We start from the raw sequence: 18,112 nt of genomic DNA, 5'->3' as shown, positions 1-18,112 counted from the left end.
ATTTGCTGTTGCTTCTGTGATGCATAGAGTCAAAACACCCCTTCAGTTCAAGCTCTTTGCTATTTAGTAAGGTCAGAAAACACTATGGATATTAAAAGGCAATAGAAAAAACAGAAAAATAAAACACAATCTATTGGCCAATCATGTTTTTGCCCCAAATGTTAAGCCAAGGCAATAAAGTTTCTAATGTTTCAAGTAAATGAAGGGATGTGTCAAATATCAGATCTTATACAAAGTTCCATGGAATATGAACACTTCTGCTTAGTGGAAAAATCAACTCCTTTCTACAAATTAGTTGAATGCCTCGAGCAACGTCGCGTTACATACACCTTCTTCAAGTGGCATATTGTGTTATCACCAAGAACCCAAAGACGAGAACTATATACAACGCCTCGTGCATTTGGGTGAATTTTTCATATGGGCTGCACATTTTCCTCCTACATTCACTAAGATTCAAGTACAACTCCATGTTCTAAGAGCTCAGATAAAACACTTCTCATTTTATCCACTGACACAGGTTTTAGGATAACTCCATCCATACCAACTCTCATGCAGTTTTCTTTAGTAACTCTGTCTGTGTTCCCAGTCAGTGCCACAATAAGTGGCCTACCGTGACGTTTCCCAAACCTTTCATGTATCACTACAGCGACTTCATAACAGTTTATACCTTGCATGCTGACATCCATGAAAACTACCTTGTGTTCATGTGTAACAACTCTCAAGCACTCATCACGTGACCCAACAGTAGTTACATCACATCCAAGGTGTGTAAGCAGACCCTTGGTTACCATCCTGCTAACCCTGCATGAAGGAGTATAAGAAACAGAAACAATTCTGATAACTAATGTCAACTAATCATGTAATCAGGTAGGATAAATAATAATAATAATAATAATAATGAGGTAAAATCAAAGAGAAAAGAAAAGCAACGATCACACAGAGTCGTAGGGTTACCAATCATACAAATTCGTATCCGACAATAAAACAACTACCTTCAATTTATAACTACCTCAGATTAAAGATATCAATAGCAGTCATCAGAGAGAAAAGTGGAAGGCAGGGGTGGGGTGTGTGGGCGGGTGTGTGTAAGGGTAAAAGAATAAGAGAAAAGGGAATCTGTAACTGGCTCTAGTCTAAGAAGTCTCAGGAAAAAAACATATATATATTAAGGTGAACCAGATTGACTGTGACATCCTTTAATTCGATGCATATATACCAAAGACTTGTATTAAGACATTTATGAAGTCACTTCTTCCTCCATTGTCTATGTCTTGAAGAGCAGTATACCCTTTTATTGGATTTGAAAGCACTACTTCCAGTTGGTCACTCCCTTCTTCCAACTAGAGATAACGATGTGAGCTCCTAGGGTCAGGCTGGTCATCTCTCCTTCCCTTCTCTCGATCCTGATACGGTAAATCCTTAACTTTTTTTTTTTGATGAAGTAAATGTTCCATTGAAGGCATCAAGAAGATGCAAATTAGTTACAAAAGTAGAAGCAAAAACAGTTGGTCTGCTGGCTCAAGTACAATTATGCTAAAACTAAATCCTTAACTTTTCCACCACTTTTCCTTCTTTTCATTAGAAAAAGGCATATACTCCTAAGTACATGTCACCAGCACATCCACATATAGTTGTGAAGATTCTAATTTCAGTACTCTTATGTAGACTTAGCAGAAGCAATGGTCTTCTTCAAAATGTGGCATGCCATTATTACCTCTTGTTAAGTATTTACATGTTCAGTCTCATGTGAGAGTGAGTAAGACAGCTCAATACATATAAGATGAGAAACTCATGAACTAGATGGATCATTAACCAGTATGACAAGACGAGCTGGGGATAAAGGGGTCCAGATAGTACTCACCCATTCTCATCCATCACCAAAACCTTTAATCCTTGAAAACTCATCTGCATGTGATTTGCTGGCAATTTGGTCACAAAGGGGAGCTTAGATTCATTTGCACGTCCAGGAATGCCAAGTTTAATGATAAATATAGCAGTAGATCCCTTGCCAAGACCTTCACTTTCAATCCAAATATGTCCTTCCATAAGATTCACAAACCTGTTTTGTGGCCCATTAGAAGATGTGTCAATATTAAATACAGTATGAGGAAAGAAATTGAATATGAAGCAGTTACCAAGTTCACATAGCAAAATGAAAATCAGAGTTGGAAAAGAACACCTAGGAACTGGGTACCCCGTACCTCTTACAAATTGCAAGGCCAAGCCCAGTGCCGCCGGAATTTGTAGTTGCTAGCGTTTGGCTTTGTGTAAACTTGCTAAACAGGTTGGGAATATCCTGCGGTGTAATTCCTATCCCCGTATCTTTTATCTACAGAAATTATTACTTAGAATATTAGAAATATCAAGAACAAAACATCTGACAGTTTTAAGTCTAAAATGTCAAATTTGTAACTATCCTAACCTATCAAAGAAAGTATATCAAGCTTGTAAAAATTATACCTGCACCCGAAAATAGAAGTGATTTTCACTAGGCACAGCAAAAAATTCAGGGGCTCTAGGATCTCTTAAAGAATCTGATTTTGCAACAAAAGCGGAGATTGACACGCTGCCTTCCTTTGAGAACTTTACAGCATTGCCAACAACGTTTAAGAGAATTTGCATTAACCGTTTTTCATCCCCAATTACATATTCCGGCAAATCTGACGACAAACTAAGTGTGACAAACAGCTTTTTCACAGATGCAATAGGCTTGATTAAGCTAAGGACCTACAGCAATAAGCAGACACATAAATCAGTCAGTAGGTCCAGCAAAACATAGTGAAGTGCAAAATATCAGTAATGACACTTTTTTTCCTGACGGTAATCTAGAATTTGCAAGTAAAAAAGAAAAGAGGGTGATGAAGGGCACCTCTCTAAATAGAGCATGGAGATTAAAAGTGTCAATATCAAGTTGAAGACTTCCATCCTCTAGCCTTGAAAGATCCAAGACATCATTGATGAGCGTTGCTAAAAGGTTGCTGCTTTTGAGGATTGTTTCAACCATCAGACGTTGCTCTGGAGTTAGATCAGTTTCTTGTAGTAAGGAAGAAAGTGCAATTATCGCATGCATGGGAGTTCTCATTTCATGATTCATAACAGCCAAGAAATCATTACGTGCACGAACAGCCATTTCTGCTTCTCTTCTCGCCAGATCAAGAGCCACATTCTGCTCCATAAGAAGATCCCTAGCCCTCATTGATTCTTCTAAAATAGCAGCATGTGAAAGAGCAACAGCAACCTGAAATGCCGACGAGTAGATTAAATCACACTGGGCACTCAAGGATAGCTCTTATTAAATCAAATAAGACATATAAACACCTAAAACTAGTTGCGACCAGACACTGACCACTAGAATAGAGTATTTCCCTATATGTCTAGAAATAGAACATCCAAAATTAGGAGAAAGGAGGCGGATTCCAATATTCAGAGTTTTCTCAAAGAAACTTTTTTTGTCTTATTCAGGGCAAGGGTTGGGGAGAGGAAGCTGACATGGATGTCTTTTCTTCAGTTGTTCCTTTCTTTAATTAATTGTCAATTTTTCCCATAATGAAAGCATAATAGCTGGTGGCCTGTCTGGACAAATGAGAATTATTGTTGGTTAACAGCAAGCCTATAGTTGAGTTATGATGAATTTCTTTGAAATCTGATTTCTGGATCTGAGTTGGAGTGGTTAGATACAGAGGTTTCATATTGAAGACCCTAACTAATTGATTGAGGCATAGTTGATTGAGTTGAATTTTCCATTGATAAACAGGAGAAATCCAGGAAAAACTGAAATATTTTTAAGACTCTGCAATGCAAATAACAAAAAGCAGTAAAACTTGGACACTTCACTGTAACTGATGATACATCATGATTTTTAAACAAGTCAAACAAAGACTAGGTGTGCTACTTGCTAGTGAGTTAATTACATTCATCAGAGAACAGTACACTACCAGAGACAGGATGAAAAAGTTAACGTTCTCTAAAGTCTCTGATGGAGAAGTAAGATGCCAGATATGTAAAAAAATTAAATGGCTTCCGTTGAATTATTTTTGTAAAACTCAGTAGTATTTACTTTTTACACACCTAAATACATTATCGCAAACGTTATTTTCACTTCATATGATAAAAGTACTTAGAAAACTACATACACTACAAGAAGTTCTATGTTCCATGAAAGGAATATTCAAATAATTCAGAAAGGCTGTTCCTAATATTTCTATATACCATCGATCCTATTCCCCGTGCTTCTAATATAAGGGATCATCTATAAAAACAAAAGCCAAGGAGTTAAGGTCCTATCAGAAAATCTACTATGATACACTCATACGCAACCCGGCCTAACTATTCAATCACCAAAAAACAATCAGCAGACGAAGTATGCAAAAAAGATCATTATAGTTCAGCTTTTGATTTATCTTTGAAAAATTTAACAAAAATAACAGTAATAACAATTCAGCTGTGCAATTCCAATGGATAAAACCAATAATACTACGAACAACTAAGCCATATGATTCTGCTTGCAGATTCTCAGATTTTTGTAATTGGTTTTCTCCATGTCTAATTTTACACCCAACACTCAGTATGTCAACATGGTTGTGTTCAATCCATAAATATATAAAAGGGAAACTCTAAAACATTATGTTAAGAAATTTTCAATAACAAAAATCAAACCTGATCAGCTACCACTTCAACAAGCTCCAGCTCATGAACATGCCATTGTCTTGCACTGTCCGAAGGAAGCATCAGAACCATTAAAGCATAGCGCTTTGTTGAAAGTTCAGGCCAATCATTAATCTGAAAGTTTGACAGATGCAGAAGTGGAACCCTGACAGCAACCACCTCACCAGGCATGTATTTCCCAGCAGGTCGAAGTTTTGCGACAGGAGAATTTGGTGATATTTTCACGACATGATTTGTACCGAAAACTTGATTGATTACAGGAAGTTGAATGGGTACAGTTAATCCAACTGGATTTTGGTGACGTAAAGTGTAAGAAAGCTGAAGCTCAAGTCCAGTACGTGTTGGCATCCATAATGCACACTCTTCCAATGCCAATGTTCTTCCTAGTTCAACAAGTGTAGTCTTTAAAATAGTATGTCTATCAAGAGTGCTTCGGATTTCATGAGTTAGCATTCTAACATGTCTACCTGTCTCCTCTTGAGTCCGAATAATACCCATTTCACGGTCAAGCTGTGCAGCTTTCTTTTTCAAGAACAGTTCCCTAGTTTTGACACTTAATAAATCAGGAATGATGTGGACAAGCATGAGAGCGGTTACACATGACACCAGCGCAGTCAAGGCCTTTGCAGTAGTCATTACTATTGCCACATTCCTTGTATGCATATTAAATGTCCATAAGTTGATAAGATGAGTTGCTCCACAAAGAACTATGAAAGCACCGAACTGCACAAGAACCCATCTATATGGAAAGACAGCAGACTTCTTAACGAAGTATATCAACTCCACTGGAATGGAGAAATAAGCAAGTGCTATGAAAAAATCAGAAATGTACTGATACTTCATTAGCAAGTCGTCGGCAGGCAACTGTGGGTCGATGATGCAGTTACATGACTCCACGATGGAAGATAACTGCAGCATAAGTTAGCAAATAAGGAAAAGGAAATATGCCTCAGAAGAATAACAAGCTGAACAAGAGTTAAACAACCTGAATATAGTTAATTGCAGCATAAGTTATGACATATGTTTGTGAAAAAGGAATTATACCCAAGAACAACAAGGTGAAGAAGAAGCAAAAATTGAAATTAACAGCTAACTTATAGTGTAAAAAATAGTTCCCTTGCACCAAAAGAACAGCAAATTGTGAATTTCATCTTTATGTTATGCACTTTATATATGTCACAACTTTGCTGATTTAATATGTTAAAACCTCTAAAGAACTAAAAGCATAACATGTAGGATGAAATCGTAGGTCTAAATGTTTCTCATGTCTTTGCCCCAACTCCTTTTATACACTGGTACATTCCTTTGTTCCTTTCTATTTTCTTTTTATTAAACTCCTCTAGTCAAGAATACATTAAAAGATAAGACACTCCTTCAACAATCTTGTCGAAAATTATAAGAACTGTTTTCAAACATGATATAGTTCTTATAGCGAATTCCAAATGCTACCCACAAATACAAGAAACTAGGGATCTTCACTATATCTTGGAAAAAAGTAGCACCAAATACTCTGCGTAATTAGTTTTATATTTAAGGGAATAAAGATAGATAGAATAGTTCGACAATTAGTTGTGGAGGTTGAAAGAACAATTATTTCCCACAGGTATTGTAAGTGGAGGCCATGCATGGATTAATTGGATACCTTTTGGCAGTTCCAGATCTATGGTGCCACTTGCATCTAAGAATATACATCTTAGTTTTGGTCACATAATGCATCCCTCTGTCCCAATTAATGTGACGCTCTTTCCTTTAAAATAAGTCCCAAAAACAGACATATTTCTATATTTAGTAACAATTTAACTTTAAACTTCACATTTTACCCTTAACAATGGCTTACTTTGAACAACAAGTCTCAAAAGTCTTTCTTTCATTCTTAAACTTCGAGCACAGTCAAACACCTTCACATAGATTAGAACAGAGTAGTAAAGTTCCTCTTTTCTTCCTCTCCCAGTTTCTCTCCTTTCACCTTCCTGCAGGAGTGGAGCTATTGTTGACATTGTAGACATCCTTGTTTCCTCGATTCATTCTGGCATGAAATTGATCATTGGGTAAACAACACTCAATTGATGGAGTTACCTCTTAATCCCTTTCTCTTGTATCATCTCCCTTTTGATTCATTGTACTGAGAGCTTTACACAATTTCGCCAATTAAATGAACTTTTCCTTTTGCTCTCTATAGATTGCAAGTTTAGTTTATTGCAGTTAATATTAGAGCTCCTTTCTGAGCCTTGCAAGTTTAGTTTATTGCAGTTAATATTAGAGCTCCTTTCTGAGCCCATTATTGATCATAGCAGAGAGAATATGATCACAGTAGCCTGTCTAGTTTATAAAGATAGTGCTGCTAGTCCAAAATGATCAAAGTCGAAACGTGAAAGATGGTTTTCAATGTAGGTATCCAGTTACAGATGCAATTTTATAGGCTTTCACTTAAGTGTTTCTCTAAAGTAGCAGTCATGGTAAATCTTGTTGTATTTAACCATCAGGGACTCCCAAGAACATAAATTTTCTATGAATAAAAATATAAAACGAACAGCTTGTTATACAAAATTATTTATCATTATCATTTTTATCATCTATTTCTTTTCTTATCGGTATCTATGGCTTGATCACAAGTCAAATTATCGTTAGAGCCCGATCTATATAATATTGAAAGCAGGAACTCAAAAACTTAAAAGTTATTACCTAAATACTCTATAAAATTTAAATTACCTAAATAACCTACTTTAAAAGACACCTAATGCAGCCAACGGAAGAAAAGAAACCGCTTTGACAATAATTTCTCCCAATGAATAGTTGCCACCTTACAGTATCCTAAACATGGTATTATTAACAATGCCAATTTCACCTTCATTTTCAGGATATTTCTCACAAAAAACAATGGAAGCCCCACACTAAGTCCTTCAAGAAGAAGCAAAAATTTAAACTTGTAAGTCTAGGTAATGTTTTCCTACTTCTAATGATTTATTTTAAAAACTTGAACTGAGTACTTGATTTTTATGGCATGTATGGAGGATAAGTATAATGAGAAAGAAAGAAACATATTTACATCTATTTCGTAGTTCTGCTGCATCTGTTTAATAGTTTCGCATCTATAATCTGATTTTCATTATCTATAATTTGATTTTCACATGTGGTGAACGACAAACAACAAGAATTTTTGTCTTATGCGTCAACTAATGGCTAAATACACTAGAACGTACGAATCGTGTTCACAAAATAAATTATGAGGTCTCTTCATCAAAAATAAATTATGAGGTCTTGACCATCTATCCTAACATTTATTATTATTGAATGTCATAAAATATATACAAAATATAGAGAAAGAAGAAAGAAAATATTTAGGGCCCGATTTGGTCACTTTTTTCTTCTTGATATCTTGGTTTGATGTGTTCCCTCTTCTAAACATCTATTGTTACTAGATCTGCCTATGGTGAATGAGGAGCATACTTCTCCACATCTGTAGTTTCATAGCTTTTCATAGGAAAAGCATTGTGATGAGGTCAGCAAATAGAGCATATCATTCACGTGTATTTGTCCATTTTTTGTACTAATAATGAAGAAGCTCATGACCTCTTTAAAAAGAAAAAAAAAAGGCAAAATGTATAGGTTACCGAACGTATGACATGCACATGCTTGGTCTGAATGTTCATTATTTTGTGGGACAAAATAAATACAAATTCTGAAAATAGGTTATGTGGTTAGAACTGTGAAATAAATTTGATTAATATAATGATGCTATAGGAACCAACATTGCAATAGAAAAGAACATATGATGTAAGAAAGCATGAATCTACTTAGATCCTCCAAATTTCAATGATGTCATATTCACTTTCAGTGATAGTGCATTTCAGAACAATTTGTTCCCTCAGAGTTATAGCCAGACAATCATTATTCAGCACTTAAAAGATATTATTTCATCATCCAAATATTATGCTCATTTTATTAGTACGTAACATCCTCGATATTATTCATTTAAATGTTCACTTCCGCATTTTTTGAAGATTTGAGTTAGTTTGAGTTATATTTTACTAGTATTAGATTTTCTTAACTTGGGAAAACTGTGGCATATGCGGTTAGTGCAAAGTTTTCACCGTATGTGACATATTTTCCTTGTGCATACTTTACACATGAAATTATTTCTCAATTTGCACTCTTCTCCATTAGCAGCTTTTGGTTTGTTTTTATCACTCTCGCACGCCTTTAATCTTCATTTATTTCTTCTTTGATACCATCCTGAGATATGTTTAGCGAATGTGTTTACGATAGTCTTCTTCCAGGAATTATTCCTCAAATAGTGAACCACTAGAGATGAGGGATACACATCTTATCCCAAATCCCATTTGTGGTAAGGTAGGTATAAGGTCTGCTTACACTCTACCCTCCCCAAATCCCATTTGTCGGATTACAGTTAGCATGTTGTTGTAGACTAACTGATTTGAGCTAGTTAAACACCGAAATCAGTCTTTCGGGGATAAATAAAACGAACATGCAAAAATGAGCTGAACTTCACATTCATCCCACAAACTCAAACCACAAGAACATATTCCGAAAAAATGATCAAAGCACCATCACAATTATGAAGACATTATCACAACAAAAGCAATTAAACTCTAAAAATCGTTAATCGATTGCAATTTCAGTTCATTTACATATTATTCATTCTTAAAAATCATTCCAAACCCCACTCTCCACTAATAACCTTGCTCCATGAAAAATCAAACCTCAGTAACTGCCTGGAAACTTCAATTATTCAGTTTAGGTTATTCTAAATTAATCAATTTGAGCTAGTTAAACACCCAAATCAATCGTTATTATAAACAACACAATCTGCAAAAATGAGCTGAAATTCAACATTCAAACGATTCATCACGAACTTTGAATACATTATTACAAGTGAAGCTAATTAACAACAAGTAAACCTAAGAAAAACACTTCAATAAGACTAGTTTTCAGCAATTAAAAGTCAAAATTGGCAAAAAAAAAAAAAGAAAAAAAAGTAGTTAGGGTTTATGAGACTTACAAGGCGATTCATCCGGAGAAGAGATCCCATCGTGGCCAAAAAAAAAAAAATGGAGCGAAAAAAAAGTGATGAAGATTGATAATGAAGATGATGATCAAAAGGGAAAGTGAAACAATGGAGTTGGCTAGAAAAGGAAATGACCCAATTTGTAATTTCACGGGTCAAACAGTTGGGTTTTTTTTGTCAAGTTGACTGAATTGGACTCCAATGGCAGACATAATTGAATTATTTTCATCTCAAATTTGATATATTATTAAAAATTTAAGAACTTTTTCACATGGAAATGTTTTTTTGGAAAAAAAAGATAAGGAAAAGAGATTACCTTGTAGATGGGGTATCAACAAGACTAGTCATATTATAAATTTAGCATAATAAACAAACAAACTTTTTAATTTGACTTCAGTTAATATTTGTGTCCTTTGACTTTGAATGTATACAAATAGACACTTTAACTTATATAAAATTGAACAAATAGACATATGCGTTTTAGATGACGTCATACATGGCAATTTGTATCCTAAGTGGAGTGCTACAGGCACACTACAAAAATAACCATAAACTCTCATATTCTATCCTCTTTTTCTTACAAATCTTTTAATTGTGCGTGATGGTGGAAGTGATTGATGATTAAGACTGACCGTAATGGTAATAATGGTTGATAGTAATAGTGGAGGTGATGGTGTTGGTGGCAATGGTATATAACTTATAATGATAAATGTGGTAAGTGTGATAGCGACTGAAAGTAATGGTTGTCAGTTTGTGATATTTATCAAAAGCAAGTACGAAATGATATATTATTTATGTTGCTTTTCAATGTGTTATGTCCACTCCTATATTTATATACAACTATGGTGGTATAAGTTATATATGACCTAGGAAATCTAATCATACTAAAACTAAGCTATCCTTGTCCGTAGGATTATTAGTTAATATAGGAGTCAAACTCTTTAAAGGAGTAGTAAGAGTAGTTCCAATAGTGGTTGACATCAATATATAATTATTGTAATGATAGAGATGATTGATGATGGTAGTTGATAGTTATAGGTGATAATAATAGTTATGAGGATAAAAATAATTAGTAATAGACTAATAGTATCTAGTGAATGTAGATAGAATGAAAGTGAAAACTATCCCCATAAATTATCTAGTAAACGTAAATAGAGTGTTAGACTACAAATATTAATATAAATGAATACACCATTATATATTCAGATTCAGATCTTCGTCAAGCACAAACAAATAACCTTCTAATTGATTAGTATAACACAAGGAATGATAACAATTAATTTTTTTTTTATAAAAGACTCAATTAGTAAAAAATTCAAATGATTACATAATTGTCCCTTTCTTGTCTCAATCAAATGGTAAATCTCTCCTTAATGACTCCTAGCACACCACAATAAAGAACCACACAAACCCTCACACTCTTAATCACCTCTTCTTCTTACAAGTCTTCTACTAATAGTACTATTCCTTTGATATTTCCCAAACTTTCAAAAAACATGACACAAGAAGAAGAAGTTGTACTTTTAGATTATTGGCCTAGTCCTTTTGGAACAATGGCAAGAATTGCCCTAGTTGAAAAAGGAGTCAACTACATCCACAAGTTTGAGGATTTGTCTAATAAAAGTCCTTTGCTTTTGGAAATGAACCCGGTTCATCACAAAATACCGGTTCTTGTTCATAAGGGTAAATCTATTTGTGAATCAAATATCATAATTCAATATATTGATGAGATTTGGAAAAACAATTTTCCCTTATTGCCCTCTGAACCTTATCAAAGAGCAAAAACTAGGTTCTTGGTTGACTTCATCAACAAGAAGGTAAAGGACTTTTTAACTCTTCCTTAATTCATTTCATATGTAAAGTTGTATGTTTGTGTGATTTGACTAACTTGTATAGACTTGGGGGTTGTTTGAACGGTGGTTAGAGTTATGCAGGTATTAGTATCATTGAAATTAGTTATGCAGTTATGCAGAATTTAATTATATTCAGGTATATATTCTGCATAAAGTAATACTCTCTTTGTTTTAATTCGTTTGTCTTTTGACTTGACATAAAGTTTAAGAAAATAAAAAAGACTTTTGAATTTTATAATCTTAAATTAAAGATACGTGAAATGTATGGAAATAGTTATTAATCTTATCATCATATAAATAACCCTACAAGCATTAATTTTAGGTACATGGGTCAAGTGTAAAGGTATGGATGGGGCAAAATGAAGAACAAGAAGATGGTAAGAAAGAACTTGTAGAATGGTCAAAGTTTTTGGAAGAAGAACTTGGAGACAAACTTTATTTTGGAGGAGATGTATTTGGATTTGTAGACATTGCACTTGTTCCTTTCTACAATTGGTTTATTGTCTTCAAGACCTTTGCAAATTTCAACACAATTGAAATAGAATGTCCCAAGTTAGTGATGTGGGGAGAAAGGTGTTTCAAAAGAGACTCAGTATCCAAGTCACTTCCTACTTCAGATCAAGTCTATCAAGCTTATTTGGAATTCAAGAAAGGTTGGTGATCACATGTTTAATTAGTAAACACAAAGACAGATTCAGAATTTTATGTTTTAATGATCGAACATGTCATCTTGTTTGAGGTGGGACCATCATGAGTTAGATGGTCTAATGATTTAACATCTTCTTCATCAATTGATATGTTTGGATGTTGAAGTCACGTATAAATTATAAGTATGAGTATTATATAGATAAAAAGTATATCTATATGAAAGAACACGAGTTCACCTATGTATTCATATTCCTTGTAATAATACTAGTCGATATGTTTGGATGTTGAAGTCACGTAAACGATAAGTAAGAGTAGTGTATCTATATGAAGGAACATAAGTTCACCTATGTATTCATATTCCTCGCAATAATACTATATATATATATTATTAAGACTACTTAATATATGTGTGTGTCCATACTCAAAAGTTCTATAATGAAACGATTATTGAATGCAAATAGTACAGTTTCGAAATTTAAATTATACGTCTATATATATACTATTTTTCATTTGATATTAATATTGAAATTCGACTAAATTCAAATTTATGTTAGAAAATTTCATATAATTAAGGAGTAAATCATTCCTTAATAAAAGCAACTCAGTACCCGAGAGATAAATTTAGACTTACTTAATACTAATTTACATTGTCTTAGTAATCACGATTTTGCTGGCTAATCGGCTGCATTAGACTTTGATGACACAACACATATATATAACTTAAGATAAGATAATGATGATCCAGTTTTTATTTTTATTTTCCAGATTAAAAGAGAAGGTCCAGAAAGATGTGGGGCATTCTTGATAATAAAATTAATTAATTAAATTAAAGCCTCATCAACCTATGACTAATCATATTTTCTATTTATAGTAAAGTCATTCATATCTTTGAGATAATGATGATCAATTAAATTTGTTCTTTTTTTTAAATTTTATTCGAATGTAAAATAAAAGAAAAATCCCTCTAGATTATAAGAGAAGTTCCTAGAAATATGTAGTCATTCTTGATAGTACAACCAGCAAACTCTATTTATAGACATAATTTTCTATTTAAGTGTTCATCACATATATTTTAGTTCCACTTTAATTTTACATCTTTTAATTAGCAAAAATGAGTAATGAAGTTGTTCTTTTGAGTGCTTATGTGAGTATGTTTGGTATGAGGGCAAGAATTGCATTAGATGAAAAAGGGATTAAATATGAATACAAAGAGGAAGATTTGAGTAATAAAAGTTCACTTTTACTACAAATGAATCCAATTCATAAGAAAATTCCAGTGTTAATTCATAATGGAAAACCAATTTGTGAGTCACTCATAATTGTTGAGTATATAGATGAGGTTTGGAAGGACAAATCTCCTTTGATGCCATCTGATCCTTATAAGAGGGCTCAAGCTAGGTTTTGGGCTGATTTTATTGACAAAAAGGTATACAATTACATCTATATATTATATATTTTCTTTAATTACTAAAATAGTTGGTGTATATGTAAAGATTTTAATATTTTACTTTAGCAGGTTAGTAGGTAGTCGAGGTAGTAGGTAGTCGAGGGTGGTTTCACTAATTTTAATTAGTTAAATAAAAAGTTTACGTTCAATTTTGAGATCACCATCTAAGTCATATTGACATCAGTATATAGAGTTTTGAAATTTCATATAACTGAAGTTTAAGTACATATTATTGAAATTTAGTCATTTTTGCATGAAATTTAAAATTGAGATCAGAGAAAAATACAAATTTACTTTCAAAATTGAAAATGAAGAAGTTCTTAATAGAGAGCGTTTTCTCGTTACAGGTTTACGAGAGTGGAAGGAGAATATGGACTACAAAAGGGGAAGATCAAGAAGCAGCCAAGAAAGAATTCATAGAGTGCCTAAAGTTATTGCCATATTTCAATGGAGAAAATTTTGGGTTTGTGGATTTGGCTTTAATTCCTTTCTATAGTTGGTTCCCAACTTTTGAGAAATTTGGGAATTTTAACATAGAAAAAGAGTGTCCAAAGTTTGTGGCATGGGCCAACAAATGTATGCATAAAGATAGTGTCTCCAAATCCCTAGCGGAGCCAAATAAAGTTTATGAGTACGTGTTAAAATTGAAACAACAACTTGGCCTTCCATAGGTCTTTTCGTTGTATTCGTACAAACAGACTTGATGGAGTTAAGCTGTGAGGATGTTATGTGTGTGTTAGTTATTATGTTTTTTCTTTTTGAAAACTTCCCAGGTAGTTATAAAATAAATGTTGTTTATCTATATTTATGTATATATAAAGAATAAATAAATGTTTTTATTATGCTATTAAGGGGTGGATTTCTAGTAAGTCTTAGTGTAATAAAACTACTTCAGGTAGGAAATTGTAGTAGGAGATTTTATGAAATTGTTGAATGGTAAGCTAGCAAACAATGAATCTTTGTGTAAATTTGGGGTTTATGGACCTTCTAAATGCTATTGTTGTCCCCTGTTCCCTTCTCCAAGTGTGTGATCCACCGATTCACTGAGTGATTTTTTCTTATCGCTGCGCTGGAGTCCCTATCTCTTAAAGGGTTGATGTGGCAGACTTCCCCCTTGTTTGCCGAATCAATTTGACGATAATTTTTACGAACAATTTTTTATCATCCTTTTTTAAATCGAGTGTCTATTGAAAATCGTTCCTCTATCTAAGTACATTTTATCTTCACAGCCGGAACAAGAAATTGCTAAAAGAAGAGCGTTACTCACTTCCAAAGTAATAGATTTCCACTACATTCTACTTGTTGGCAATGAAATCAAGAAAGCCAAAAGATCCATTCTTTCATCATATAAGGAGAACATTTATTACATAAGTGAAATCCACAAAAACAAAAACACTAAAAACAGAATCCAACAAGAGACATGTCCATGTCTTCTTTTTATTTTTTCTCCATTCGATACATGAAGCCTCCTGACTAAATACTATTTAACAAAGACGACTCTCGTGTCTTATCATTCCAATCCAAACTCCTTCCTAAGGTGAAGGACAAACTCACAAACTTTCTTAGAATCAGGAAGTGCCTTAGAAACACTATCTCTTTCCAAACACCTTTTCACCCATGAAATCAATTTGGGACATTCTAATTCAACATTAAATTTTCCAAATGTTTCATAGGCAAGAAACCAACTATAGTAACCAATCAAAGATACATCAAGAAATCCAAAATTATCACCTCCAAAATATGGTTTGTCACCAAGTACTCCTTCTAGCAATTTAAGTCCATCTAAAAAGTCTTTGATTGCTTGCTCTTGTTCTTCTCCTTTTGTTGCCCATGTCTTTCTTGCATATTCATGTACCTTCATTATTTTGCACAATTGAAATTATTCAATCCAACACACTTTTCTTTTTTTGTCTACACAAAATATATTACTCCTTCTGTTCCTATTTAGTTGTCGTTTTAGTTTTTTCTTCTTTTTTCTTGAATGAAAAAACATTAATTATAAGAGACAAGTGAGACTTGCTCAAGTGGTTGAGCATCTCTACCATCGATCAGTAGATTGAGAGTTCAAGTCGAGCTAAAGGGTGAGTGAAAACATTATTGATCCTCTTTGAATTAAAAGATGAACATTATCTACCCTCATTTACTGCTCCTTAATTATATCACAATTTATATTGTTGTTCAAATCTCAAGAGTCAAACTAGTAATTTTGACCGTAAATTCAGATGAAACCTTGAGCTTTTAAAATGAACAGTACAAATTAGTAATTTCAAAATCAATAACTTTAAAAGACTAAAATCCTAATTTCTCATTGCCTTCAAATCCTAATTTTCACCTCTAAGAAAAATCATATTATAACTAGTACTATAACGACTATAAAATCAAATCTCTCCTTTCGAGCGCGAATAAAATTAAAGCAAAAAAGGAAATAAAATTAATTTTTTTTTTACTTACAGTATTGTCCATATAATCAGACCAAAACCAAGCTTGAGCTTTCTCATAAGGATCTTTAGGAATTAACAAAGGACCAATTCCCTTCCAAACATCATCAATATATTGAATTATAACAAGTGATTCACAAATTGATTTTCCATTATGAATTAATACTGGAATTTTCTTGTGAATTGGATTCATTTGTAAAAGCAAAGGGCTTTTATTCTTCAAATCTTCTTCTTTGTATTCATATTTTATACCTTTTTCTTCAAGTGCAATTCTTGCCCTCATACCATACATACTACACCAAAAATCTAATAAAATCACTTCTTCTTCCATTCTATTTTAGAGCAAAAGTATTGAATACTAATGTTATTGATGAGTATTGACTATTGATATGAAGCACTATATAAAGAGTTTTTTTAGAGTAACGTGCATCATCAGTGTAAATAATTTTTATATAATATTATAATCACCTTTTTAAATTGTATTAGATAACATATTTTATTTTCAAATGTCGAAGGACATATTTTATGAAGGTTTATTTATAGAAATTATTTTAATGATATGATAGTATAAAAAAATATTTATATAGATTGTGTACAAAATATAAAGTCATATATCATTGAGTCCTACATCGATGAGATATTGTGGATTTTGTAACCTTTTATATGGTTTTGATAAATTTCACTTTATAAGCTAGTGTTTAATATTTTATCAGATTTAATGTACAATTTTTATCATGTATCAAAACTAAGTACATTCCAAAACTCTCTTCATCTCATATTAGTTATTCACTTTTTTTTTCTATATATACTTTAATAAATCAAAAATTGTAAAGATTATATTCACTCATAAAAATTTCCTATGATATATTATTATAATCTTTGGTCACTAATTGATCTTGGCATTCTTTATTCGTTTTTTTTTTCTGCTTTTACATTTGTTTAATGCAATTAGTGACTTGTTATAATTAATATGATTTATATGTTTTGCTTTTACAATATTCTTTATTGAAGAATCCCAAATATTTTCTTAAGAGGTCAAGAAACATCATTAGCGTCACAAAGATTTGATGAGATTCAATTACATCTAGCTACAGTTTCACTCGGTGTTTAATATTTTTATTACATTTTTTATTTATATAACCCTTGAAATTTGAAACTTCAATATGCTAAGTTTGTCTTCATCCAAAGAAACAAAGTGGCAGGTAAAATAATTTGATCTCAAATTAGTATATTTGTTTTTGTCTTAATTTACGTGATATTATTTGTTTAAATATAAAAATTAAGAATGAGCAATTTTTTCTAATATTTATAATCTAAAATAAGTCTTAAATATTTATATAATTTAAATTATTTATTAAAAGTAAAATAAAAATATTAAAATATTTGTAAATATAAAAAAATATTTTTAATAAATATAGACATTTGATACTGTTTGTATAATATTGAATATTGAAACTTTTTCTTGACGTTAGTGGTGTCGGCAAGTTGGGCTATAATTGAGTGAAATAAAATAAATTGAATAATAAATAAATAAAATCATACCCCACTCAATATTTAATCCAATTTAGGAGTGTTAAATAGGTGAGTTGAACTGAATTTAAGTGGATTATTCGCCCAAATATCTCTATATTTGGTAGGGTCTTTAATTTTTGCACCTCAAAATCATAATCCACTCGCCTCTCTCCATCTCTCGCTCCTTTTTCGCTCTTATACGAGTGAAATTAGAGCGAATGAATACACTCCCTTGCATTTTTTTGTGTTTATATCTTTGTATACTCATGTATTGTATTTGATGATCTAGTCTAAATGTGTGCATGAATACAAGAGCGAATGAATAACATAAATGTTTAGATAGATTGTATCGTTCTTCGTCGTTGTATAATGTCACACATCCATAATTTGAATAATAAACCTATAAGAAAAGTAGGATACGAGGTAAAGCAACTATGAAAATGTACGGCAAAAGATTAAAAATAATTATTAAATAACAAATAAAAACAAAATGAGAAGAAAATATTAAGGTAATGACGCGATC

At 32.5% G+C, this 18,112-nt stretch overlaps 4 protein-coding genes across 5 annotated transcripts; 2 read left to right on the top strand and 2 right to left on the bottom strand.

Moving 5' to 3' along the window:
* Positions 1-159: 159 nt before the first annotated feature.
* Positions 160-9,873, bottom strand: LOC125811767 (ethylene receptor 1). Of its 2 annotated transcripts, none has more exons than XM_049491305.1 (7): positions 9,686-9,873; positions 4,657-5,574; positions 2,870-3,238; positions 2,461-2,727; positions 2,202-2,329; positions 1,862-2,059; positions 160-801 (listed from the first exon to the last, which is right to left on the bottom strand). In XM_049491305.1, the coding sequence occupies exons 1-7, from the start codon at positions 9,713-9,715 to the stop codon at positions 447-449; spliced, it is 2,265 nt and encodes a 754-aa protein (XP_049347262.1). In that variant the 5' UTR covers positions 9,716-9,873; the 3' UTR covers positions 160-446. The 2 variants fall into 2 exon arrangements, with proteins under 2 accessions (XP_049347262.1, XP_049347263.1); XM_049491306.1 differs by having other exon boundaries at positions 160-792; positions 9,686-9,774.
* Positions 9,874-11,107: 1,234 nt separating this feature from the next.
* LOC125811594 (glutathione S-transferase U25-like) lies at positions 11,108-12,517 on the top strand. The gene is made up of 2 exons (XM_049491115.1): positions 11,108-11,508; positions 11,867-12,517. Exons 1-2 carry the CDS (start codon positions 11,188-11,190, stop codon positions 12,203-12,205), a joined length of 660 nt encoding a protein of 219 aa, XP_049347072.1. The 5' UTR covers positions 11,108-11,187; the 3' UTR covers positions 12,206-12,517.
* Positions 12,518-13,282: 765 nt separating this feature from the next.
* LOC125811633 (probable glutathione S-transferase) lies at positions 13,283-14,310 on the top strand. The gene is made up of 2 exons (XM_049491158.1): positions 13,283-13,618; positions 13,987-14,310. Exons 1-2 carry the CDS (start codon positions 13,304-13,306, stop codon positions 14,308-14,310), a joined length of 639 nt encoding a protein of 212 aa, XP_049347115.1. The 5' UTR covers positions 13,283-13,303.
* Positions 14,311-14,959: 649 nt separating this feature from the next.
* On the bottom strand, positions 14,960-16,414 carry LOC125811641 (probable glutathione S-transferase). The gene is made up of 2 exons (XM_049491165.1): positions 16,091-16,414; positions 14,960-15,494 (listed from the first exon to the last, which is right to left on the bottom strand). Exons 1-2 carry the CDS (start codon positions 16,406-16,408, stop codon positions 15,150-15,152), a joined length of 663 nt encoding a protein of 220 aa, XP_049347122.1. The 5' UTR covers positions 16,409-16,414; the 3' UTR covers positions 14,960-15,149.
* Between the last annotated feature and the right edge of the window lie 1,698 nt (positions 16,415-18,112).

This window comes from Solanum verrucosum, unplaced genomic scaffold, assembly GCF_900185275.1.
Source record: "Solanum verrucosum unplaced genomic scaffold, falcon-dt-bn FXZP01000238.1, whole genome shotgun sequence".
Taxonomy (NCBI): Eukaryota; Viridiplantae; Streptophyta; class Magnoliopsida; order Solanales; family Solanaceae; genus Solanum; species Solanum verrucosum.
This window is presented reverse-complemented; position numbering and strand designations above follow the sequence as displayed.